This window comes from Loxodonta africana, chromosome 13 (genome assembly GCF_030014295.1).
Source record: "Loxodonta africana isolate mLoxAfr1 chromosome 13, mLoxAfr1.hap2, whole genome shotgun sequence".
Lineage (NCBI taxonomy): Eukaryota > Metazoa > Chordata > Mammalia > Proboscidea > Elephantidae > Loxodonta > Loxodonta africana.
Window position 1 is genome coordinate 64,925,533 of NC_087354.1, and position 26,656 is coordinate 64,952,188.

The following is a 26,656-nucleotide window of genomic DNA, read 5'->3' on the forward strand; positions in this document are numbered from 1 at the left end:
CACGGTGAACCCATATGTGTCAGGATAGAGCTATACTCCACTGGGTTTTTAATGGCTGATTTTTCAGAAGCAGATCACCAGGCCTTTTTTCCAAGGCACCTCTGGGTTGACTGGAACCTCTAACCTTTCAATCACCAGCCAAGTGCATTAACTGTTTGGATGACCTGGATGCTCTGTAGAAATGTTTAGTGCTGTTTAAAACTAAGGTAATATTTTTATATGTTAAGTGGAAAATACCCATTCATTATTGTATGTATTGTAGAGAGATGTCAAATTTAATTCAAACTTCTGAGTATAAGAAGGGGAAGTCTAATGAACCTGACAGTATGCTTAATTGGTACGGTTCAGAGCTTTAGAAATCTAAAACGTATCCACATTTCTTCTGATGGCTTTCATGATAATCTTGAGCATAATGAAGTTTTACCACCACTGTTAAAAGTGAGACAAATATGGTTAACTGTGCTGGCGGAATAAAAGAGCTGTTAAAAGATTACCACCTAGAAGTTGGGTAAACGGGAACCATATCCTGTCGACATGAAATAAGGTTAGAACAACCAGTGAATTACTGCTCTTCCTTAGTGTTTTTCTAGTCCCTGCCCCCTTTTACAGGCTCCGCATGTGCAGAACAAAGTGTGATCACTGTTTGACCTTCCTTGGCCTACCGAAGAGGGCAGAAGTAGTGCAGAAGATCAGTGCGCCTGGGCTATATTCTGTAATAGGTGATGCCAAGGGCTGCCGGGAGGACTCCATCTTGAATATCAGTGGGTTCCATCTTGGATTCCAGATGCACACACAACATAATTAGTATGCACTGCCATTCTGAGAAGTACCTGCTCCATGAAAGAAACCCACTAAATATTCATTACCCTATTGACTCCATTGAACACATATAAGCGCTAGCCTTGCTTTCCTTTTTGTGTCAGTCTTTTGGAGTGGCATGAGCCCCCACTGACTCCTTTTACTTGTCACAAATAAACCTGTTAGGGCTGAACCCAAAATTGTCTCCTCTGTGTGTTCTTACAAGAGAAAGACAAGGACCCATTGAGTGTGGAGGGCCTTCGTGCCCTCAGGGGTAACAAAAGTAGACTGAGTAATGCTTACACTGAAAACAGTCTTAGCCCAGATCACTCAACTGCAGAAATTGATGGATCATACAAATCAGGTACATTGTAAAAAATTTCAATTTAAATTGTAGGTTAAGCTGTATACACGAGTATATTTATGTTTGTAGCTAAGCAGAGAAGAGAACTCATATTTATTGGTAAATTCCTATATGTAAGGCATCATATTACATTTTTAGCATATGTTACTTCATTTAATTACAGCACAGAAATAAGAAAAAGAAACAATTTACACAGAAAACAAGATGTGGATAGGTAAAGATATTTCCTTGTGCAGCAGTTCAGTGTGTACCTTCAAAGACCGTGTCGTGGATTGAATTGTATCCCCCAAAATATCTGTCAACTTGGCTAGGCCTTGATTCCCAGTATTGTGTGATTGTCCATCATTTTGTCATCTGGTGTGATTTTCCTATGTGTTGTAAATCCTACCTCTGTGAGGTTAATGAGGTGAGATTATGTTAATGAGCCAGGACTCAGTCTACAAGATCAGGTTGTATCTTGAATCTCTAAGAGAGAAGCAAGCAGAGAGACAGGGGGACCTCATACCACAAAGAAATGACAGCCAAGAATATAGCACATCCTTTGGACCCAGGGTCCCTGGACTGAGAAGCTCCTTGACCAGGGGAATATTGATGACAGGGTCCTTCTCTCAGAGCTGACAGAGAGAGAAAGCCTTCACCTGGAGTTGGCACCCTGAATTTGGTCTTCTAGACTCCTAGACTGTGAGAGAATAAGCTTCCATTTGTTAAAGCCATCCACTTGTGATATTTCTGTTACAGCAGCACTATATAATTAAAACAGAATTGAACAGTGAATTTGAGGTACTTCTTTTTCTCTTGCCCACTTGGTGGACATCTAATAAGAAATCAATTTAGAAGTGAGAAGCACGAAAGAGGGGAGAAACCAAGGGTTCCAAGCAATACCTGAATGAAAGAATTTACTCTTAATAGTTTAAAAGTGATCCTGTATTATCAAATGATCTAGTTCAAGCTTTGGCAGAATATATCATTAAACTGCCTTTTAACCAGAAAAAATAACAAACAAAAAAATTTGGTATTCCACTTTATTATTCTAATGGTAATAGTGTTTATTGAATGTTGACTATGTGCCAGGCAGGCTTCTAAGTGCTGTTGTATGTTAATTATTTCAACCCTGTGGCAGGCAGAATAATAACCCCCCAAAGATGCCCAGATCCTAATTCCTGGAACCTGTGAATATGCTACTTTACAAGACAAAAGAGACTGTGCAGTTACAATTACGTTAAGGATTTTGAGATGTGGAGATTATCCTGGATAATTTGAGTGAGTCCAACGTAATCACATGGATTCTTACAAGTGAAGGAAGTAAGGAGGAAAGTGAGTGTCATAGTAGTGAAGTATAAGAAAGACTTGAGGAAGAAAAATGGAGGTAGGAGGCCATGAGCCAAGAAAAGAAGATGGCCTCTAGAAGCTGGAGAGGGCAAGGAAATGGATTCTTCCCCAGAGCCTCACAAAGGAAGACAGCACAACCAACATCTTGATTTTAGCCCAGTAAGCACCATTTTGGACTTCAAACTTGCTGAACTGTAAAACATTTGTGTTGTTTTAAGGCACTAAATGTGCGGCAATTTGTTACAGCAGCCCTAGGAAACCAATACAACCCTCATAACAATCCTATGAGGTACCTGCTATAATTGCCTACATTTCAGAGAGGAGAAAACTGAGGCACAGGCAGGTTCTCAAAGACACACAACTTCTAAGGGTGGAAATGGGATTTGAATGCAGGTAGCCTGGCTCCAGAGCCTGTGAACAGGAGTTTTTTGGTATTAATCTTGGAGTCTAAAAAATTGTAGCTCTAAGGGCATCTGGCCACTGCTTCCACATTTAAGACCCATGAGCTCACCTGTAGTGTTTGCCCGATGTTCAGTTCTGGAAGGAGGGCATAATCTTCTCTTAATGGTTTGAATGTTGGGACCACAAATGACAACAACAACATTAACAAATTCTTCTCCAGCCAAGTGGTGAAAAATGGACCCCTAAAACTATGTCCATCTAAAACATTTACTGTAATTGGAAATAGTACCTTTTGTTACTGCTATATGCTGTCAGGAAATAAAAATATTAATAAATCGAATTATAATTTTCATTAAACATTCCATTTGGACAGTCTTTTTAAATAGGGGATGTTTTGAAAGAAAAAAATTAAGCTGACTACTACAAAGATATCCAAAGAATGTGAACGTTTCAGATGTAAAAACTTTTAAAATGAGTTGTCATGAGTAGTCGTAAGCTGTTCCAAGAATGCTCACCACAGGCAGACATGGGTATTAGCACTGCGCATGGCATTGAGAAGGCAATAAAAAATCCTTTGAAGAAATGAACGCCTAAATATTTAATTAAGAAGTGCTAGCGGCACAACCAGTGGAGCTCTTGTGACACAGTGGTTAAGAACTCAGCTGCTAACCAAAAGGTTGGCAGTTTGACTCCACTAGCTGCTCCTTGGAAACCCTATAGGGCAGTTTTACTCTGTCCTATAGGGTTGCTATGAGTCAGAATCGACTCAATGGCAATGGGTTTGGTGGCGCAATTCTTAAGTGCTCAGCTGCAAACCTAAAGGTTGGTGGTTCGAACCCACTGGCTACTCTGTGGGAGAAAAGACCTGGTGATCTGTTCCCGTAAAGGTTATAGCCTAGTAAACCCTATGAAGCAGTTCTATTCTCTAGTAGAGGGTCACTATGAGTTGGAATTGACTCAGTGGCACACAACAACAAAATATTTAATTAGTTTATGGATATACATACATGTTTTAAGATCCAACTATGAACAAATGTGGCCTCAAATGTTTTCGAGTCTGTGCTTGATCTTTCTTAGCACTGTAACTTACAAAGTGTTTCTTTGTCAGGTTGGAAAGTGAAGCCTTTGTCCTGCTCTCTGACATCTCTCCATGGTTTCAGCTTCCCAAAAAAGAGGTGGCGTAGCTTTGGGAAGCTGATTGAGATCCTGGTCTTGGAATTTTCAAAACCTGGATTTGATTCCAGTTCATCTGCTTATTATCTGTATGACTTTGGGCAAGTTATTAAACCCTGGTGTCTTGTGGATCATAAAATGGACATCATATCATTTATCTCTTATTTTGCTGTTGTTAGCTGTTGTTAGAGTTAACCCCCAATTTACACTGACTCGATTCATGGCAACCCCTGAATCATGGCCATCTCATGCACAAAGAAAGGAAATGCTGCCTGGTTCTGCACCATCTTCATGACTGGTTATGAACTAGACCATTGTGATCCACAGGGTTTTAATAGGCTGATTGTCAGAGGTAGGTTGCCAGACCTTCTTCTTAGTTTGTCTTAGTCAGGAAGCTCCACTGAAACCTGTTCAGCATCAGAGCCACACGCAGACCTCCACTGATAGATGCGTGGTGGCTGCGCATGAGGCGCGCTGGCTGGGAATCGAACAGTCTCCTGCATCAAAAGCGAGAATTCTACCACTGAAACACCACCACCCCCTCTTATTTTGTAGTGAGGATCAAAAGTCAATGTATATAAAGCAGTACCTTGTCCACAGAAAGCACTTAAAAAAAAAGTGTCTACCTAAAATTAACATAATTTTTCATCACGACCTTGGTTCCCATTTCTAATGTTGGCCAGAAAGCAAAGTGTCAGAATCAGTTGTGTGTTTTTTCCAGGGTATCCTTCTTCTCAATAACAGAAAGGAAAATATTTGCCATAAAATATTCAAATCTTACATTAGCTTTACTTTAGTGAATCAGTTTAGAAGGGGTGAATTCGTCTTCTGAATAACTTGGATTTTCGAGAACCTGGGAAAGGGAGAAATGATCTGTTTCTAAACTTTAAGTGAGACGATGTGGGGCAGAGATCAGTGGTTTCCACCTGAGTTAGTGTCAGTAGATGGGAAGAGGGTAACTAACATTTAACGAGCACCTACTGTGTGCCAAGGGTTTTACATGAATTATTTTACTTACTCCTCTTAGCAACACTTTGTGATGGGTATGAATACCAGCATTACATACATGAGGAAATTGAATCACAGGGCAGATAAATAATTTGCTCAAGGTCACAGTAGGCAAGTTGGGATCCTAACCCAGTATACCAGATGGCCTCTAACAGAGGCCCACTTTGTAATAAATATATCCTTGGCTGATTACACACAATTTAGGCATAAAACGCATGCTACTCACTGAGAATGAGTAATGATTTATACTGAAAGAGATTACTGAGTGGCAAGAAGCCCGTAAATATAATTTCTGCTATTATTCTGTCATACTGCAAAAATGATTTTCCCTTGACCACATAATCGGCATATCCCTAGCTGGGGAAAGAATATACTTTTTATTAACTAGTTGCTGCTCATTTTGCTACTTTGAAGACATAATACACTGATATGAAAAAAAAAGAAAGAAAGATCTTTTTTTTCATAAAAAGGTAGGTTTTTTTGGCAAGTTTTCTCTTCCTTTACGCCAGTCAATATATTTTTCACTCCATTCAAGAAGACTGCAATTCTAAGATCATGGAAGCCCCTAAAATTCCATTCTGGAGGTAAAAACACCACTAACAAAATTGAAAGGTGGATTTTCTGGTTTGTGTCAGAATGATAGAAACCACCAGCTAGAGTGTCAGAAACCCCCTGAAGGGAAGACTCACTTGCCTACATTGTTGTTAGGTGGTTGAGTCAGTTCTGACTCACAGCGACACTATGTACAACAGAATGAAACACTGCCCAGTCCTGCACCATCCTTACAATTGTTGCTATGCTTGAGCCCATTGTTGCCACCACTGCATCAATCCATCTCCTTGAGGGTCTTCCTCTTTTTTGCCGACCTTCTACTTTAGCAAGCATGACGTCCTTCTCCAGAGACTGGTCTCTCCTGAAAACATGCCCAAAGTACATGAGATGAAGTCTCACTGTCCTCACTTCTAAGGAGCATTCTGGCTGTTCTTCTTCCAAGACAGATTTGTTTGTTCTTCTGGTAGTCCAAGGTATAGTCAACCTTCTTCACCAACACCATAATTCGAAGACATCAATTCTTCTTCTGTCTTCGCTGTTCATTGTCCAGCTTTTGCATGCATACGAGGTGATTGAAAATATCAGAGCTTGGGTCAGGTACACCTGAGTCCTCAAAGTGACATCTTTGCTTTTGAACACTATAAAGAGGTCTTTTGCAGCAGATTTTTCCAATGGTTTCTTGACTGCTACTTCCATGGGTGTTGGCTGCTGATCCAAGTAAAACAAAATCCTTGACAACTACAATATTTTCTCCATTTATCATGATGTTGCTTATTGGTCCAGTTGTGAGAATTTTTTGTTTTCTTCATGTTGAGGTGTAATCCATACTGAAGCCTGTGGTCTGTGATCTTCATCAGTAAGTGCTTCAAGTCCTCTTTGCTTTCAGCAAGCAAGGTTGAATCATCTGCATATTGTAGGTTGTTAGTGAGTCTTCCTGCAATCCTGATGCCATGTTCTTCTTCACGGGATTATTTGCTCATCATGCAGATTGACTAAGTATGGTGAAAGGATACAGTCCTGACACACATCTTTCCTGATTTTAAACCACACTGTATCCCCTTGTTCTGTTCAAATGAATGCCTCTTGGTCTATGTACAAGTTCAGCATGAGCACAATTAAGTGTTCTGGAATTCCCCTTCTTTGCAATGTTATCCATAATTTGTTATGATCCACACAGTTAAATGCTTTTGCATAGCCAATAAAACACTAGTAAACATATTCCTGGTATTCTCTGCTTTCAGCCAAGGTTCATCTGAAATCAGCAGTGATATCCCTCATTCCATGTCCTCTTCTGAGTCTGGTTTGAATTTCTGGCAGTTCCTTGTTGATGTACTGTTGCAGCCACTTTTGAATATCTTCAACAAAATTTTACTTGTGTGTGATAGTAAAGATATTGTTTAATAATTTCTGCATTCGGTGGGATCACCTTTATTGGAAATAGGCATAAATATGGGTCTCTTCCAGTAGGTTGGCCAGGTAGCTGTCTTCCAAATTTCTTGGCATAGATGAGTGAGCACTTCCAGAGCTGCATCCCTTTGTTGAAACATCTTAACTGGTAACTGGTATTCTGTCAATTCCTGGAGACTTGTTTTTTCCCAATGCCTTCATTAGAGCTTGGACTTCTTCCTTCAGTGCCATGGGTTCCTGATCATATTCTGCCTCCTGAAATGGTTGAATGTCAACCAATTGTTTTTGGCACAGTGATTCTGTGTATTCCTTCCATCTTCTTTTGATGCTTCCTGCGTCTTTCAATATTTTCCCTGTAGAACCCTTCAGTATTGCAACTTGAGGCTTGTTTTTTTTCTTCAATTCTTTCAGCTTGAGAAATGCTGAGTGTGTTCTTCCTGTTTGGTTTTCCAAATTTGTGTCATTGCACATTTCATTAAAATACTTTTTTTTGTTTCCTTGAGCTGCCCTTTGAAATCTTCCTTTCAGCTCTTTTACTTCATCATTTTTTCCTTTTGCTTTAGCTATTCCATGTTCAAGAGCAAGTTTCAGAGTCTCTTCTAACATTTATTTTGGTCTTTTCTTTCTTTCCTGTCTTTTTGATGACTTTTTGCTTTCTTCATGTATGATGTCCTTATTGTCATTCCACAACGCATCTGATCTTTGGTCATTAGCATTCAACATGTCAGATCTATTCTTGAGATGGTCTCTACATTCAGTTGGGTTATACTTGCCTATAAGATGTCACATATAATCTAGGTTGGGTAAATACTTCATGTATTACTGAAGTACTACATTACTAAAGTTCCTTGTTGCTTCTCTTCCTGAAAAGGTACTTGTCAAGGATCATTTGGCATAGGACCATAAGTTTAAAAAAAGAATTCATTTATTGGTAATTTATGATATTAATTTAATTTCATATGGAATTTAATTTCATATGGATTTTAATTAGCAAAAAATCTGTATAAAGTTTCAATATTGTCTTACCATTGTCCTCAACAGAGAAGTAGAAAGTGTCCTGTGTTGCATTGCTGCCCTCTTTTAAGATGTAGCAGATTCTCATCTCATTAATATCAGTTACAAAAAGAGCATCACACCAAGTCATATTAGCATAACAGAATTAATACGTCAAGAACTTCAATCTTTTAATAGGACACGGAAACACTCCAATAAATAAAATTTAAAACCACAACTAAGTGAACATGAGTTTAACTTTTTCTTATAGTAAAACGGCAAAAATAGAAATTCAGTTAAAAAATATATTACAGTTCTACTGTGTGTGTGATCCCTGGGATGACACCCACTGAGAAGGGCATTCTAGTTACGCATGGCTACATCGTCTGTCACTCTGTGGAGAGCTAAGTCTATCTAGTTTTAATTCTTTTGCACAAGTATAGAGCTTGGAATATGGTAGGTACTCAACTACCTGCTGAGTTGAATTGAAAGAAAAATAACTGCTGCCTTCTAAGAAAAAAGAAAAGGAGACCAAAATCTTGATTTTTCAATTGCCCATTCTCTTGGATTTTAAAGAATTTTTCACTCGTGTCTATAACTATGTTTTTATATTGCTAATTACTACTATTTTAAAGACAATTGGTTTTGGGGGATTTTTTTTTTTTTATGTATAAGAACAGTCCTTATCAAACCATATATGATTTCATTTGCTTTAAGAACAAAAATTCTCACCTGCACAATGTAGTGCCTCTGAAAATGTAACCAAACTATTTTTAAAATCTTCTTCATAAGGTCGCTTTACTCTGAGATTGCATCTAGGTATAAATGTATCATATGTTGGAAACTCCATACATCTCTTCTCATCACTTCTGTAATGCTACATAAAGAAGTTGGAAGACTACCTAAAGAGCAACCAAAAGACACACGTCTGTGTCACATCACCTGGGAAATCAGAGGGACCTTTTCCTTCATCTCTCATTCAAAATTAATAGCAACATCATCTATAAAGAAAGTGGTCTTTAAAACATACCCCCTACACATTCATGCAATGTTAGTTCTATGCTTTTTTATAGAGGCAGAAATTACATTTATATAGTACAATACAAATGTTTATAGTATAATTTATTTCCAAATCTGGGTACCAGACATCTTAAAAAAAATCCAGCTTTACTAATAAACTATGCAAATGATTCTTAGATATGTCATTCTTAAAATTAAAATTCAAACCCAAATTATCAACATGTAGCCTTAATTTATGTTTCAGGAGCAGAATCTGCCCATGTTTTACAGTTTTAAGGCATAACTATAGCCTTATTAAATACCCGTGGGTTCTTGTGAAGTGACCGTTCTGCTGAAAGAGCTAAACAAATGGACTTGTTGCTTTTTTTTATTATTAGGCATTACAGTATTTCATTAGAATCCAAATCTTTCTGCATATGGTCTCAGGTCAGTACAATTTTACGCAGAAAACTGATATACTCAAGGAGAGGAACAGTGGCAAGGGGAAATAAGTACTAACCTTGTGTAAACATTTGCATGCTCTCCTTTCCAAGTCTGGTGTTGACAGTGAAACCATGCTCTGGTCCTCTGGTCACTTTATATTTCAGGAGCTTGTGAAATGTATCCTGATTCTCTGCCTTCAGAGACTTATTGGTAATCAAAAAGCCCATGTGTCCAGCATGAAGGTGCTTTAAGGCTGGGGCACCTCTGTTAACGATAATCTGGGGGAGCTTGTTGTCGGGGAGCTTATCTGGATCCTCATTACCTGTGGTTTGCGTGCCTCCAAGGCAGCATCAGGGAAGACATAGAACTCAGTGTGATTGCCATCTGTCACAATCAAGGAGAAACTGTTTTCATTGGTCTCTCTGCCATCAATCCAGTAGCTGATCAGGTTCTTGTTCAGGTGCTGTTTGGTAAAGGTGGTAACAGGATGACTGCCATTATACAAAATTCTACCATGGATGGGGACATGGATGATAGTAAAGAGTAGAAGATCATCTGGGGCTCAGCTGTCAACTCAAAAGGGGTGATTGGTTTGCTATCACCTTTCTGCAGTACCAGCTTGTGGATGGTCAAGACAGGTTTCTTATTATCCACATCCATGATGAAGATCCTGAAGTTCTGAACACAGTGTTATGTCCATCAGTCATGTGCAACTTGAAGTTGTCCATCTTTATCTCATCATTTGAAGTGTGGATGTAGAATATTTGTTGTCAGGCAATAGAAGCTGAGTGAAAGAGGCAATGGATTCCCCTGGATGGTCAGAGCTTTCCAAGTGGCCTTGGTGAGAAGCCTGTGTGATGCTAAAGCGAAGCTGTTCATTGGGGCTGTTGATGTCACTGGTGCTAAGCAGATGTGTAGTGAGTGTCACTCTGCCACCTTCCTTCAAGGGAATCCCTTTGCTCACCACCTCAGCAAAAATTCCATCTAAGCTGCCAATTGTGACATAGAAGTAGCCATCTATCAAAGAGTTAACCCCATCAGTCACATCAAACTTAATAAGGTCTAGAACTCCTTCTTGGCCTGTGTGGATGTAACTTTTGAGGACTCGATCAATCTCATCCTGGGTAAAGTTCATTCCCAGAACGAGGTTGTTCCTCACTTCCCCTCTGGGTTTTCTCAGTTGCTATAGAAACCCCTTTTGATGCCCAGAAAAAACTGAGGCTTTTATCATCTAAGTCAAGGTCAGTGGCCTTGAGGACCCAGTTTGTGATGACCTCAGTGTGTCCAGTCTCTACTTTCAGCCCATTGTTGATGGCCAGTTGAGGAGGTTCATCATCCACCAGGATCACTGTGATGGGTACCTTCCTGTGGGTGATGTGCTTGCCATTGCTCAGCCAGACTTCACAACTGTCCTTTGTGGTCTCTGAGTCATCATATTCATACACAGTGGTGGAGGCCTTCTGGATCTCCTGTAAGGAGAAGCTGTAGATGGGATGGCTGCCTGTGGCCAGCTGCTGTATGATTCGTCCATGCCAAAGGAGCGCTGTGAGTTGAAAGTGAAGCTCATTTGGTGGCAGGTCAGCATCTGCTCCATTGAGCAGTGGGGTGTCTATGACCAGGCTCATTCCCTCTAACACCACAAACTCAAGGATGAAAAGTTTAGGCTGTTCATCATAGGTGGGTAAGATGGTTATAGGGAAGAAGACATTGGGGGAGAAGTTGATACCATCAGAGCAATAAAAGTTGAATTGATCTTCTTGTGGCTCTACCCTCTTGTGAATACTCTATACATAGTTGATAAGCCTCACTTGGGCATATCTGATGGAGAAAGCACTGATGGAGCTACCCATCCTTGACACATCTGAGCCAGGAGCTGGTGCACTGTTTTCCAGGTAGCTGGAGGCTGACTGGCCTGTAATTGTGCATAATATTTTATCTTGGGGAGTGTCCACATCTTCAATGCTGAGATGTTACAAGGTCAAGGGACTCCTTCCACCTTCATAGACAATGTAGGACTCCCCCATTGAGACCTGGGGGCCACATTGTCTACAGGCAGCCCAGTAACTTGTACTTGTACCTTCTTCTCTACGCTGTTCCCCACTACCCGTTGATAAGAATTCTTACAGAGGGTAAGGTTGAAGGCATCATGCTGCTTTTGGAAGCCAACTTCACCTCCAGTGTGGGTATAGGCTACTGCCCCACTAATGAGATCCTCTTGGGTGAATCATTCTGTTGGCAAACCATTCACCAGAATGGTGCCCAGTTTGGGGCTGTCCTCTAAAATAAAAGTCAGCATTTAGTCACTTGTGTCCTTCTTTTGTCATGGATTATATCCATGGTGATTTCAGTGGCCCTATTCTCTGGTACATCTATGGAAACATCCAGTAATGGATTACCTGTTATAGAGATCCTAGAACTCTCATCAGCAGTGGGATGCACAGAAATCTGGACAGTAATGGGTACATGGTATACCCTGTCACTTACCTCTAGCTGAAAGGTATCATTAGTAGTCTGGTCTCTGCCGTGCTGATGAGAGACTTCCATTAATAATATCAGCTTGCATAAAAGAGTCTCCTGGGACCGTAAGTTTTTCAAGTACTGCAAGTGTCCATGTTGGGGATCCCAGATTAACATGGAGATGATCTGGTCATCACCTATGTCAGGGTCTGTAACATCCAGCTCATTACTGCTGAGGATAAAGCTGCCTCCCTCCGAGGCAATAAAGCCTCCGTTAGTGACTCGTTGAGGCTGGCTGTTCAAAGGCTACAGGAATAACATGAATGTTCCTGGTAAACGATTGCCTGCAGCATCCTCCACCTGGTAGGTGAATTGTACAACCCAGAGTGCAATATCTGGCTTTGTCTGGGGAGGCTGGTAGGCAACTTTTTGGTGATTTACCTGGGCCTGGGTGTGTCTGGTACATCAGTGAGCACAATTTCTCCAACTGGGACTTGGTGATTCTCATTTGCATCAGTTGGAGGTGTCAGTAGGGTATACTGCGGGTTCTGATCATCTGAGTCTTAGTCAATGTATCGGAGGAATTTCTTCTGCAAGTGAGTGAGTTGGTATTCTTGCACATTCATTTCTAGAATAGTTCCAGGATACAGCTCTGGACTCAGCACGTCTACTGGCTGAAACCTGATAGTGAAAAAGTGCTGGTTAGATAGATAGAGTGGGTCATCATCATCTTGCACATGGGAAGTCAGGTGAGTCACTACAGATAGTGGAGTCCAAGATATCTATAGAAGAGTCTCCCTTCCGTTATATCTCGCTGTAGCCATTCCATCACCACCTTCTCATAAAGTCCTTTCTTTTCCACATAAGGCCACTCTTCATCTATGGGAGACAGAGGTGGGTCAGCCTGCCACAGCAGCATCTCCACCAGGTGCTGGCTTGAGTGGGAAGAACCAGGGACCGGCTCCCAAACTCTTCCTCCCTCTTCTCCCTCTTTAAACTGATTCTCCAGCACAAAGCTGATGGTGGAGTCCTCAGAGTCAATATCTGTAGCACTCAGGACAAAGGGGGAGATCTGGACCACCTGCCCTTCAGTTAGTGATAGTTCTGTGTTGGCAATGACTACTGGTGGCTCATCATCAACAGGTATAATGGTGAGGGGGAAGAGGAATTTCACCTGGTGGTGCCCATCCTCCATTCGGAAGATGATGTTATCACTGTGGGTGTCGCTGCCATTGTGCAGGTACACTACTGCCCTGCTGCCAGGCCCATTGGCGTGAAATGGTTGCACCCGGCAGGTGCCCCAAGCACCACCTGCCCATGTCTTAAGCCCCTGACAGCAGCCACTTTGACCTCTTCTGGCTTATCCTTGTCACTTATTTGCAGGCTGTGGGTGCTAGTCAAGGGCCTTGACTGGCCTTCAAAAAGCAGTAGTCCCCTGTTATGGGTTGCCACTGGGGCCAGGGTGTTTATAGGGTTCACTACCACGGTAAGGCAAAGGGCTCTGAGGTGGCACCATCTCCATCCATCACCTCCAGCTTCAGCTGTAAGAGGAACTCCTCATCCAAATCCTCTGTAGGGGGCTGATACGCAAGTTTCAGCTCCCACAGTTCTAGCTGAGGGAAGGAGAAGACTGGAAGGCCCAGGGGATTGTCTGTGCTGACCAGGTACCTACCCCTGCTGATCCAGGTACTCTGGCCAGACTGTGGGGGCATTAAAAAGGCTGAAAACCAGGTCATCAGGGTCTGACGCTATGTCCTCAGGGGCCAGGGCGTCAGGCGTTTGGGCTGTTAAGGTGATCAACCTCCATCATCATTGTGGCCAGGAAGGTGGGCCCGGGCGCTGTGTACTTGATTCCCTGGCGGATCCTCACCAGCACCTGGAAATAATCCTAGGACAGCACCTCCACTGACCCAGTGCCTGGATCCTCTGGCCCTAGCAGCTCTGCCATAATGGGCGCATAGTCCCAGTTGAGTGAGGGGGTGGTTACCGTGTGCTAGTAGCGCACACCAGCCCTGATGAAAGTCTCACAGTCTATGCCCCTGGCCCTGGGGAGAGGAGTCCCCACTGCGTCTACCAAGCTCCCATACTTGGGCAGTGGGCCGCCCTCCAGTGGAAGAGGGGTGAGCCGGTACCTGCGAGAGACCGCGGCTCCCGACTCCGGGGAGGCGAAGTCCAGCACTCTTCTGTCAATGGCGTGGCTCCAGCCCTGCAGCTTCTCCACCGCCAAAGGCCTGTTGCGCGTCATCAGCTCCAGCCGGGAGAAGACAACGTCCACCACCAGCGTGAAGGGCAGCACCAGCGAGTGAGCCAGGGCGTCGTAGCGCAGCTGCAGCGGCACTAGGGCGTGTGCTGGGTTGCCAAAGTGAGTATACTGGATCTGGTGGGGCCCAAAGGCGCAGGAAAAGTGGCCTGGGGACAGTGAGCCCTGTTGCAGCGGCAGGGCATCCAGCACCGTCACTTCTCGCTTGTCCTCAGGCTGTACCAGAATCACCAGGTCCCAGAGCGGATCGAGCCAAAGCGAACTCCCCACCCGCACCCGGAGCCCGGGGTTGGCGATCAGGACACCGGAGCCTTCGGGGATGCTGCGACCAAGTGATCCTGGGGCTCCTGGAAGGTAGAGCGCCGGATGGGGCTCGGTCCCAGGCGGAGGTACCTGTCCCTGTAGCGCAGGGCAGCTCAGGAGCAGGCAGGCGAGAGCCACGACAAGCTGCCGGTGTGTCCTCGCCGGGCGCTGCGAAACCTCAGCCCTGGCCAGGGATGACATTCTGGAGCTGGGTTGCCGGAGGCTGCCCAACCCAAAAGGTGGCTCGCTCAGCGGCAAGTGGCGGTTTAGGTGGTGGCTGCTCTCCAGTCGGAGCGACGCGCGGACCCTTCAGCTGTAGCAGGTAAAAGCATTGGAGGAAAGAGAGAGGAAGGACGTCTGTCCACTCTCTACCCCACCCGGGTCCGGCGTTTTCTCCTCTGCTGGAACCGGAGACTGCACAGATAACGCCCCAACACCCAGAAACCTAGTTCGCGCCTCCTCACCTCTGTGCCTTTGCGCGGGCTACCTCACAGACTCTCTCGCGCCGAGGAGTGGCTGACTTCAGTGCAGTCCTGGGCTGCCTCCCTCTGATTAGAGTGTCTGGATACTGTCCCCTCCCAGGGCCTCAAAAGGATCGTACCTCAAGGCTGGGAGACAGATGGCGCTTGTGCCAGGGCCGCTTCTGCGCGCGCGCGTGAGACACTGCGCTTCCGTAGTCCGTTCCTCTAGGGAATGGTGTTTCTGATAGCGGGAGATACCATTTCTCATCCTTACTGCTGACAACAATGCCTGCTCTGCGGAAAATTAAGTCTCACTTTGGACACGAAAGAAGGCCAGTGGGAGCAATTCTGCAAAATAGGATTTTCTGGCTGGCTGTCTGATGAAGCAGCTTATCTCAGAGCTTTTAATTCGGTGCTTCCAAAACAACCCTGACATTTTTTCTTTTGCTCGGCGTTTAGGAAACACGATTAGCATCCGGGTTCGTGATCTTGAACAGTTTTTAATCTGTTAGTAGTCCGTGAGTGTCACATACCACAATCTGGCATGTAGGTCGGCTTTCTTCCATTTGCTTAGGCTGTGGTTTTCATACCTGCTCAACAGTGACTCTCCTGAGTTTATTAGACATGCTGTTTTCTAATTACTTTCTTTAGAGAAAAATGCATAGTGACCAAACGGGAGGAGGTGAAGTGCAACAGTAACAGAGGAAACAACACAGATACTTGGGTCATTTTTTGTGAGTTAACACCTCACTTTCAGATAAGGGCGATTCTTGTCCTTTGGTGTAGCGTTAAGCACTTAACAGCTTCATATTCATTTTTTTTTTTTAACTTTTATTGAGCTTTAAGTGAGCGTTTACAAATCAAGTCAGACTGTCACATATAAGTTTATATACACCTTACTCCGTACTCCCACTTGCTCTCCCCCTAATGAGTCAGCCCTTCCAGTCTCTCCTTTCTTGACAATTTTGCCAGCTTCCAACTCTCTCTATCCTCCCATCCCCCCTCCAGACAGGAGATACCAACACAGTCTCAAGTGTCCACCTGATATAATTAGCTCACTCTTCATCAGCATCTCTCTCCTACCCAATGTCCAGTCCCTTTCATGTCTGATGAGTTGTCTTCAGGAATGGTTCCTGTTCTGGGCCAACAGAAGGTTTGGGGACCATGATCACCGGGATTCCTCTAGTCTCAGTCAGACCATTAAGTATGGTCTTTTTTGTGAGAATTTGGGGTCTGCATCCCACTGATCTCCTGCTCCCTCAGGGGTTCTCTGTTGTGCTCCCTGTCAGGGCAGTCATGGGTTGTAGCCAGGCACCAACTAGGTCTTCTGGTCTCAGGATGATGTAGGTCTCTGGTTCATGTGGCCCTTTCTGTCTCTTGGGCTCTTAGTTATCGTGTGATCTTGGTGTTCTTCATTCTCCTTCAATCCAGGTGGGTTGAGACCAATTGATGCATCTTAGATGGCTGCTTGTTAGCCTTTAAGACCCCAGACGCCACAGTTCAAAGTGGGATGCAGAATGTTTTCATAATAGAATTATTTTGCCAATTGACTTAGAAGTCCCCTCAAACCATGGTCCCCAGACCCCCGCCCTTGCTCCGCTGACCTTTGAAGCATTCAGTTTATCCCAGAAACTTCTTTGCTTTTGGTCCAGTCCAGTTGAGCTGACCTTCCATGTATTGATTATTGTCCTTCCCTTCACCTAAAGCAGTTCTTATCTACTAATTAATCAGTAAAAAACCCTCTCCCACCCTCCCTCCCTCCCCCCCTTGTAACCACAAAAGTATGTGTTCTTCTCAGTTTATACTATTTCTCAAGATCTTATAATAGTGGTCTTATACAATATTTGTCCTTTTGCCTCTGACTAATTTCGCTCAGCATAATGCCTTCCAGGTTCCTCCATGTTATGAAATGTTTCACAGATTCGTCACTGTTCTTTATCGACGCATAGTATTCCATTGTGTGAATATACCACAATTTATTTACCCATTCGTCCGTTGATGGACACCTTGGTTGCTTCCAGCTTTTTGCTATTGTAAACAGAGCTGCAATAAACATGGGTGTGCATATATCTGTTTGTGTGAAGGCTCTTATTTCTCTAGGGTATATTCCAAGGAGTGGGATTTCTGGGTTGTATGGTAGTTCTATTTCTAACTGTTTAAGATAACGCCAGCTAGATTTCCAAAGTGGTTGTACCATTTTACATTCCCACCAGCAGTGTATAAGAGTTCCAATCTCTCCACAGCCTCTCCAACATTTATTATTTTGTGTTTTTTGGATTAATGCCAGCCTTGTTGGAGTGAGATGGAATCTCATCGTAGTTTTAATTTGCATTACTCTAATGGCTAATGATCGAGAGCATTTTCTCATGTATCTGTTAGCTGCCTGAATATCTTCTTTAGTGAAGTGCGTGTTCATATCCTTTGCCCACTTCTTGATTGGGTTGTTTGTCTTTTTGTGGTTCAGTTTTGACAGAATCATGTAGATTTTAGAGATCAGGCGCTGGTCGGAGATGTCATAGCTGAAAATTCTTTCCCAGTCTGTAGGTGGTCTTTTTACTTTTTTGGTGAAGTCTTTAGATGAGCATAGGTGTTTGATTTTTAGGAGCTCCCAGTTATCTGGTTTCTCTTTGTCATTTTTGGTAATGTTTTGTATTCTGTTTATGCCTTGTATTAGGGCTCCTAAGGTTGTCCCTATTTTTTCTTCCATGATCTTTATCGTTTTAGTCTTTTTGTTTAGGTCTTTGATCCACTTGGAGTTAGTTTATGTGCATGGTGTGAGGTATGGGTCCTGTTTCATTTTTTTGCAATTGGATATCCAGTTATGCCAGCACCATTTGTTCAAAAGACTATCTTTTCCCCAATTAACTGACACTGGGCCTTTGTCAAATACCAGCTGCTCATATGTGGATGGATTTATATCTGGGTTCTCAATTCTGTTCCATTGGTCTATGTGCCTGTTGTTGTACCAGTACCAGGCTGTTTTGACTACTGCAGCTGTATAATAGCTTCTGAAATTAGGTAGAGTGAGGCCTCCCACTTTCTTCTTCTTTTTCAGTAATGCTTTGCTTATCCGAGGCTTCTTTCCCTTCCATATGAAGTTGGTGATATGTTTGTCCATCACATTAAAAAATGACATTGGAATTTGGATCTTCCGGAAGTGCATTGTATGTATAGATGGCTTTTGGTGGAATAGACATTTTCACTATGTTAAGTCTTCCTGTCCATGAGCAAGGTATGTTTTTCCACTTAAGTAGGTCCTTTTTAATTTCTTGTAGTAGTGCTTTGTAGTTTTCTTTGTATAGGTCTTTTACATCCTTGGTAAGATTTATTCCTAAGTATTTTATCTTCTTGGGGGCTACTGTGAATGGTATTGATTTGGTTATTTCCTCTTCAATGTTCTTTTTGTTGATGTAGAGGAATCCAAGTGATTTTTGTATGTTTATCTTATAACCTGAGACTCTGCCAAACTCTTCTATTAGTTTCAGTAGTTTTCTGGAGGATTCCTTAGGGTTTTCTGTGTATAAGATCATGTCATCTGCAAATAGAGATAATTCGACTTCCTCCTTGCCAATCCGGATGCCCTTTATTTCTTTGTCTAGCCTAATTGCTCTGGCTAGGACCTCTAGCACAATGTTGAATAAGAGCAGTGATAAAGGGCATCCTTGTCTGGTTCCCATTCTCAAGGGAAATGCTTTCAGGCTCTCTCCATTTAGAGTGATGTTGGCTGTTGGCTTTGTATGGATGCCCTTTATTATGTTGAGGAATTTTCCTTCAATTCCTATTTTGGTAAGAGTTTTTATCATAAATGTGTGTTGGACTTTGTCAAATGCCTTTTCTGCATCAGTTGATAAGATCATGTGGTTTTTGTCTTTTGTTTTATTTGTATGGTGGATTACATTAATGGTTTTTCTAATATTAAACCAGCCTTGCATACCTGGTATAAATCCCACTTGATCAGGGTGAATTATTTTTTTGATATGTTGTTGAATTCTATTGGCTAGAATTTTGTTGAGGATTTTTACATCTATGTTCATGAGGGATATAGGTCTGTAATTTTCTTTTTTTGTGATGTCTTTACCTGGTTTTGGTGTCAGGGAGATGGTGGCTTCATAGAATGAGTTAGGTAGTATTCTGTCATTGTCTATGCTTTGAAATACCTTTAGTAGTAGTGGTGTTATCTCTTCTCTGAAAGTTTGGTAGAACTCTGCAGTATAGCCATCTGGGCCAGGGCTTTTTTTTGTTGGGAGTTTTTTGATTACCGTTTCAATCTCTTTTTCTGTTATGGGTCTGTTTAGTTGTTCTACTTCTGATTGCGTTAGTTTAGGTAGGTAGTGTTTTTCCAGGAATTCATCCATTTCTTCTAGGTTTGCAAATTTGTTAGAGTACAATTTTTCATAGTAATCTGATATGATCTTTTGATTTCATTTGGGTCTGTTGTGATGTGGCCCTTCTCGTTTCTTATTCGGGTTATTTGTTTCCTTTCCTGTATTTCTTTAGTCAGTCTGGCCAATGGTTTATCAATTTTGTTAATTTTTTCAAAGAACCAGCTTTTGGCTGTGTTAATTCTTTCAATTGTTTTTCTGTTCTCTAATTCATTTAGTTCAGCTCTAATTTTTATTATTTGTTTTCTTCTGGTGCCTGATGGATTCTTTTGTTGCTCACTTTCTATTTGTTCAAGTTGTAGGGACAGTTCTCTGATTTTGGCTCTTTCTTCTTTTTGTATGTGTGCATTTATCGATATAAATTGGCCTCTGAGCACTGCTTTTGCTGTGTCCCAGAGGTTTTGATAGGAAGTATTTTCATTCTCGTTGCATTCTATGAATTTCCTTATTCCCTCCTTAATGTCTTCTATAACCCAGTCTTTTTTCAGGAGAGTATTGTTCAGTTTCCAAGTGTTTGATTTCTTTTCCCTAATTTTTCTGTTATTGATTTCCACTTTTATGGCCTTGTGGTCTGAGAAGATGTTTTGTAATATTTTGATGTTTTGGATTCTGCAAAGGTTTGTTTTATGACCTAATATGTGGTCTATTCTAGAGAATGTTTCATGCGCGCTAGAAAAAAAAGTATACTTTGCAGCAGTTGGGTGGAGAGTTCTGTATAAGTCAATGAGGTCAAGTTGGTTGATTGTTGTAATTAGGTCTTCCGTGTCTCTATTGAGCTTCTTACTGGATGTCTTGTCCTTCTCTGAAAGTGGTGTGTTGAAGTCTCCTACTATAATTGTGGAGGTGTCTATCTCACTTTTCAGTTCTGTTAAAATTTGATTTATGTATCTTGCAGCCCTGTCACTGAGTGCATAACTTTTTAATATGGTTATATCTTCCTGGTCAATTGTCCCTTTTATCATTATGTAGTGTCCTTCTTTATCCTTTGTGGTGGATTTAAGTTTAAAGTCTATTTTCTCAGAAATTAATATTGCTACTCGTCTTCTTTTTTGCTTATTGTTTGCTTGATATATTTTTTTCCATCCTTTGAGTTTTAGTTTGTTTGTGTCTCTAAGTCTAAGGTGTGTCTCTTGTAGGCAGCATATAGACGGATCGTGTTTCTTTATCCAGTCCGAGACTCTCTGTCTCTTTATTGGCGCATTTAGTCCATTTACATTCAGTGTAATTATAGATAAGTAAATTTTTTTTTAAGTGTTTAGTATTGTCATTTTGATGCCTTTTTATGTGTGTTGTTGACAATTTCATTTTTCCACTTACTTTTTTGTGCTGAGACGTTTTTCTTGGTAAATTGCGTGATCCTCATTTTCATAGTATTTGACTTTATGTTTGCTGAGTTGTTATGTTTTTCTTGGTTTTTATTTTGAGTTATGGAGTTGTTATACCTCTTTGTGGTTACCTTAATATTTACCCCTATTTTTAGAAAGTAAAAACCTAACTTGTGTTGTCCTATATTGCCTTGTGTCCCTCTCCATATGGCAGTTCTATTAGTATTTAGTATTTAGTCCCTCTTTTTGATTATTGTGATCTTTTACATATTGACTTCAATGATTCCCTGTTTTGAGCATTTTTTTTAATTAATCTTAATTTGTTTTTGTGATTTCCCTATTTGAGTTGATATCAGGATGTTCTGCTTTGTGACCTTGTGTTGTGCTGGTATCTGATATTATTGGTTTTCTGACCAAACAATTTCCTTTAGTATTTCTTGCAGCTTTGGTTTGGTTTTTGCAAATTCTCTAAGCTTGTGTTTATCTGTAAATATCTTAATTTCGCCTTCGTATTTCAGAGAGAGTTTGGTTGGATATATGATCCTTGGCTGGCAGTTTTTCTCCTTCAGTGCTCTGTATATGTCATCCCATTGCCTTCTTGCCTGCATGGTTTCTGCTGAGTAGTCTGAACTTATTCTTATTGATTCTCCCTTGTAGGAGACCTTTCTTTTATCCCTGGCTGCTTTTAAAATTTTCTCTTCATCTTTGGTTTTGGCTAGTTTGATGATAATATGTCTTGGTGTTTTTCTTTTTGGATCATTCTTAAATGGGGTTCGATGAGCATCTTGGATAGATATCCTTTCGTCTTTCATGATGTCAGGGAAGTTTTCTGTCAGGAGTTCTTCAACTATTCTCTCTGTGTTTTCTGTCCTCCCTCCCTGTTCTGGGACTCTAATCACACGCAAGTTATCCTTCTTGTTAGAGCCCCACATGATTCTTAGGGTTTCTTCATTTTTTTAAATTGTTTTATCTGATTTTTTTTCAGCTATGTTGGTGTTAATGCCCTGGTCCTCCAGATTTCCCACTCTGCATTCTAATTGCTCGAGTCTGCTCCTCTGACTTCCTATTGCGTTGTCTAATTCTGTAATTTTATTGTTAATCTTTTGGATTTCTGCTTGCTATCTCTCTATGGATTCTTGCAACTTATTAATTTTTCCACTATGTTCTTGAATAATCTTTTTGAGTTCTTCAACTGTTTTATCAGTGCGTTCCTTGGCTTTTCCTTGGTTTGCCTTATTCCATTTCTGAGGTCATCCCTGATGTCTTGAAGCATTCTGTAAATTAGTTTTTTATATTCTGTATCTGATAATTCCAGGATTGTATCTTCATTTGGGAAAGATTTTGATTCTTTTGTTTGGGGGGTTGTGGAAGCTGTCATGGTCTGCTTCTTTATGTGGTTTGATATCGACTGCTGTCTCTAAGCCATCACTAAGATATTGTATTGATTTATTCTATGTTTGCTCACTGAGTCTTATCTTGTTTTGTTTTCTTTCAATATATGTGGATGGGCTACTAGATTGTGCTGTCTTGATTGTTGTAGCCCTTGACTTACTTGTGACCTATTACCAGCTGGTTTGGGCTGTTGCCAGATATATATGCCTGAGTCTATTCACTATTTTTGAGTAGAATCTGATTTTGGGTCATCAAGTGTGTGCTGCACCCTAACACCTATCCACCTTGAGAAGTAGTGGTGATAGTTGTGTGCACCAGATTCTAGTAGCAGCTGGGGTTCACCCTCCGGGGGGGCAGGATGCTGACAGGCTTCCCCCAAGTGTCAGTGAGGTAGATGTGTCTCTATTCCTAAAGCACCTTGTTGGGTGGGCTCTGCAGCTGTGCCTTAGGCCCCCCAGTGCAAGTACCTCTACAGATTGGTAGGTGTCACCCTCTTTAGACCCATGAGGCAAGAGGCTAGGTGATCTGGGGGGAGCTTCAGCCCTCAGTTCCCTGTTGTGGGTCAGTGAGGGCTCTGTTGAATACGCAGAGATATCAGACCTGGGAAACTTGTTTTTCCAGTAAATCTGCTAAAAAAAAAATGCAGTCAGATCCCTATCAGAAATGCCTTTGCATTATAATAGCCACCTTGTTCCCTGTAGGGTGCTTGGCTGGAGCTGGTTCTGTGTTTTTAGTCCAATTAGGGAAGGATTTTTGGTCCGTGGTTTTTTTGTGGTTGCTTCTCTCAGGCCGGAAGAATGGGTTAGGAAAGGACCAAAAAAAAAGGGAAAAGAAAAGCCATGGAGCCATTCTCCCTCTGGCTCAGGAAATTCAAATGTTAATGAAGCCGCCTGGGAAGGGGAGGGGAGTGTTCAAAATAATGGGAGAGAGTAGCACCCTGGAATATAGACAAAGTTACTTATCTTGCTTGGGATGACTATTTTATCTGAGATTCCCGAGGGGCGTGTCGCCTATGTGTGCTGGCTGGGTAGAAGTTGCCCCCCCAGGGTCTGGCCTGCAGAAGCCGTGGTGAGTTCCTCCGCTGCCAGTCCAAAGCACAGGGTCTAGGTTCCCCAGCTGGGACGCTGCACTCCCGGCTCCAAAATCAGTCGCTGCCTCCTGGGGACTTCTCCTCCTGCCAGCCGCGTAGCCGTGCCGCTCACACAGATCGGCTGAGCCCCCTCCCGGGGTCAGTTCAGGGGGGTAGGTCTGCGCCCTGTGTTTGCACTGTGACAGGATGCCATGCTCAGCTCCCCTGCACCCAATCCAAAGCCCGGTGCCAAGGTTCCCTGGCTGGGATGCTGCACTCCCGGCTCCAAAACCAGTCGCTGCCTCTCGGGGACTTCTCCTCCTGCCAGCCGCATGGCCGCGCTGCCTGCGCAGACTGGCTAGGCCTCCTCCCGGGGTCAGTTCAGGGGGGTAGGGCTGCGCCCCGTGTTTGTGCCGTCACAGCATGTTGTGTTCAGCTCCCCTGCGCCCAGTCCTAAGCCCAGCGCCAAGGTTACCTGACTGGGACGCTGGCTCCAGGCTCCGAAAATAGTCGCTGCTTCCCCGTAGTTGTTCGTTCTCTGTCTCTGTCACTCAGGTCAACTCCAAATCTGTGTTTGTTGTTCAGGGTTCGTAGAATGTCATGTATGTAATCGATTCACTTGTTTTTCTGAGTCTTTGTTGCAAGAGGGATCCGAGGTAGCGTCTACCTAGTCAGCCATCTTGGCCCCCCCCATGTTCATTTTTAAGTATGAGACCAGTCCCTTTAGCCACAATGCAGAGCAATATTTTCCTGTAAATACAATAGGGGTTAATGTGCTTCCTTATGCAATGAATGGAAATGTGAGGGAGACTTGTTGATAACAATGAAAATGCATCCCAAACTGTACTGATAAAAATGGCTTTACAGGGAATATAAATTGATAGATCATTCCTTCGATTAGGTTCCTTGCAAATGCCTGTTTTATTCATTTCAGCAGCAGCAGCAGCAGCAGCAGCAGCAGCAACTGACCCCCAGAGCAGGAATAACCAGCCAGTGAAACGCTGTGAGTCTGTGTAATCAACTCAAGTAGACGCTCGCACACCACGTTAGCATGCAGATTTGTTCATATAACAGTATTTTAAATGATAGCAATTCTGAAACAATGTATGTTTGGGCTATGCAATGCTAGTCCAGTGTGTCTGTGAAATTTTATTAAAAAAATTTTTTTTACTTGAAACACAGATAAAATTCCATTGCAAATGTAATCCCAAAGAAGCATTATGTTTAATATAACTGCTCCTTTGTCCAAAGGTTAGGTTTTTATAATAGAACTTTTATTAGTCTGTAGACATTAAATTTTACCAAGTGAATATTCCTGTGTGAATGGAGTTTTTGTTCCTGTCCGAGCACTGGTCACTCTGGGACTAACTTGTCCCTGTGGTATTTTTGTTATAGACGCATGGACAGAAAATGCGGTGGAGAGATGAGATAACAAGTATGAACTACTATACTTATATTTTCATCCTTTGACCTTTCTTCTCTAGCTAATACTGCTGCTCCACCTCTTCACTGTCAAACTTGTTTTTTTACTTAAAAAATACATATTTTTTAAAATTGTGCTTTAGATGAAGGTTTACAGAGCAAGTTATTTCTCATTAAACAACTAGGACATTATTTTATGACATTGGTTACCAACCCCTGGATGCGTCAACAGTTTCCCCTTCTCAGCCTTGGGTTCCCCATTAACCACCCACGAAACTTCTAGAAAACTTTTTTTTTTTTTGCTTATCATCTCTATTTCTTCACCTCTCATCACTCCCTCTCTAGGACACTCCTGTCTGACTTCCACCTTATACAAACCAATGACACTCTTGCTTTGATGGTCAGTAACCACCATGGGGAGAAATCCAGTGACTAACTCTCATATTGTCCATGTTGTCTCGTACCCTTCTTGTTTTCCTCCTACCTGCCAGTTCAAGGGCCATCTCTTCAAGGAAAATTTTTATAGGCTCCTCCAGCCATTTTTTGGTCTTTGGAGCAAGAATCTCATTTTGTAATTATACATTCATGGACAACTTGATTACTGCTGAGAGCAGGGAATGTGCAGTGTTCACCACTAATACTTGGTGTGTATTCCAAGGGCTGGCACATAGTAGGTAAGTAATAAATATTTCTTGACTGACTGACAGAATGAATAAAAGAATGAAAGGATAATACTAGAAGTAGTAGTTAACATATTTATGAAGTTTTCTTTATGTGCTGGGAAGAAGAAATCAATGCAAGTGTAGGATAACTTCTTTCTTTCTTCTTTGCTGCTGTTGTTGCCAGCTGTCATCGAGTTGTAGCCAGCTTATGTAAAACAGAACAAAATGTTGCCCTGGTCCTGTGCCGTCTTCATGAGTACTGGTATGTTTGAGTCCATTGTGGCCATTGTGCCTTCCAACCCAGGGAACTCATCTTCCAGCAGTATAATAGACAATATTCTGTTGTGATCTATAGGGTTTTCATTGCTATTTTTTGGAAGTAGATCACTAGGCCTTTCTTCCTAGTTTGTCTTAGTTTGGGGGCACCACTGAAACATATCCACCATGGGTGACACTACTGGTATTTGAAATACCAGTGACGTAGCTTCTAGCATCAGAGTGACATAGAAGTTACTGTAGTACCACAAACTGACAGATAGGTGGTGTCTTCCTTCCTTGGAATATGCCAATTCGTTACAAGCTGATAACAGCTGTTTATAGAATGCAAATTTTATTTCTAGCCAAATATTTATTTTATCTGAATTTTTTTTCAACAGGGCAGTTTCACTTATCCATATTCTATTTCGTTTATCTCTCGTCATCCCAAATTTGTCTTTTAAAGCTGAGCAGCATTTCAAGTCAATCTTTAAGTGGGAAGCAAAGGAAGTAGACAACATGTGCTATGCTCAAGCCTTTCAGATGCCTACAGCAGGTAATTCTTGCCAAAGTCCTGCAAGGTGCTCATGTGCCTCATTTCTAATTTATACGTAGTAATAATGCTCACCTCATACAGCTGTTACTACATATAAAAAATATTTATTTATTTTTTTACTACATGTAAAGGACTTTGAATAGTGCCTTGCATGCAGTAAGCACTCGGTAAGTATAAGTTATCACTGTAATTATGAATGGGAAAAGATTTACAGGAGTTAAGTGAAAAAGCTTCCAGTGTAAATTAATACAATCATCACTTAAACTGTGTTCAATGGGAACCGCCTCCTTATGTGTCCTTTTCAGTCCAGGGGAACTTCCATTATACTTACTCCGTAGATAATTAGCTGTGCCTTAAAGTACATAGAATAAATGACACATACTAGGTCATGGAAAGGAGACTATGTACCCAAATACTGCACGCACCTTGGCAAAGAGACAATCCATATTTAGAAAAGTCACTTCCAGTTATTAGGAGATTAGAAGAAGTGACTGAGGACAGGTAGGAAAGTACCTGCCCCATGAACTAGGAAGCTTTCCAGCAGCCCCTGAGAGCAATGGAGTTAAGAGCAGCTACTCAATCTGATCTTAGCTGAAGTTATTTTTTCTCTACCAGCTAGAGACATAAAAGATCCTAGACCCAA

The 26,656-nt window shown here is 42.0% G+C and overlaps 1 protein-coding gene across 1 annotated transcript in view; it reads right to left on the bottom strand.

The window, feature by feature from the left end:
- The window catches only part of FREM3 (FRAS1 related extracellular matrix 3), a 118,447-nt gene extending 103,229 nt beyond the window's left edge, over positions 1–15,218 (bottom strand). The window contains 18 exon segments of the mRNA XM_003417532.3: positions 8,060–8,149; positions 9,546–9,767; positions 9,770–10,030; positions 10,033–10,146; positions 10,149–10,229; positions 10,232–10,680; positions 10,682–11,510; positions 11,513–11,785; positions 11,788–12,008; positions 12,010–12,055; positions 12,058–12,381; positions 12,384–12,698; positions 12,701–13,177; positions 13,180–13,413; positions 13,416–13,593; positions 13,595–13,721; positions 13,723–14,796; positions 15,091–15,218. Of these exon segments, the coding sequence (XP_003417580.2) occupies positions 8,060–8,149; positions 9,546–9,767; positions 9,770–10,030; positions 10,033–10,146; positions 10,149–10,229; positions 10,232–10,680; positions 10,682–11,510; positions 11,513–11,785; positions 11,788–12,008; positions 12,010–12,055; positions 12,058–12,381; positions 12,384–12,698; positions 12,701–13,177; positions 13,180–13,413; positions 13,416–13,593; positions 13,595–13,721; positions 13,723–14,796; positions 15,091–15,218 (5,443 nt within the window).
- Between the last annotated feature and the right edge of the window lie 11,438 nt (positions 15,219–26,656).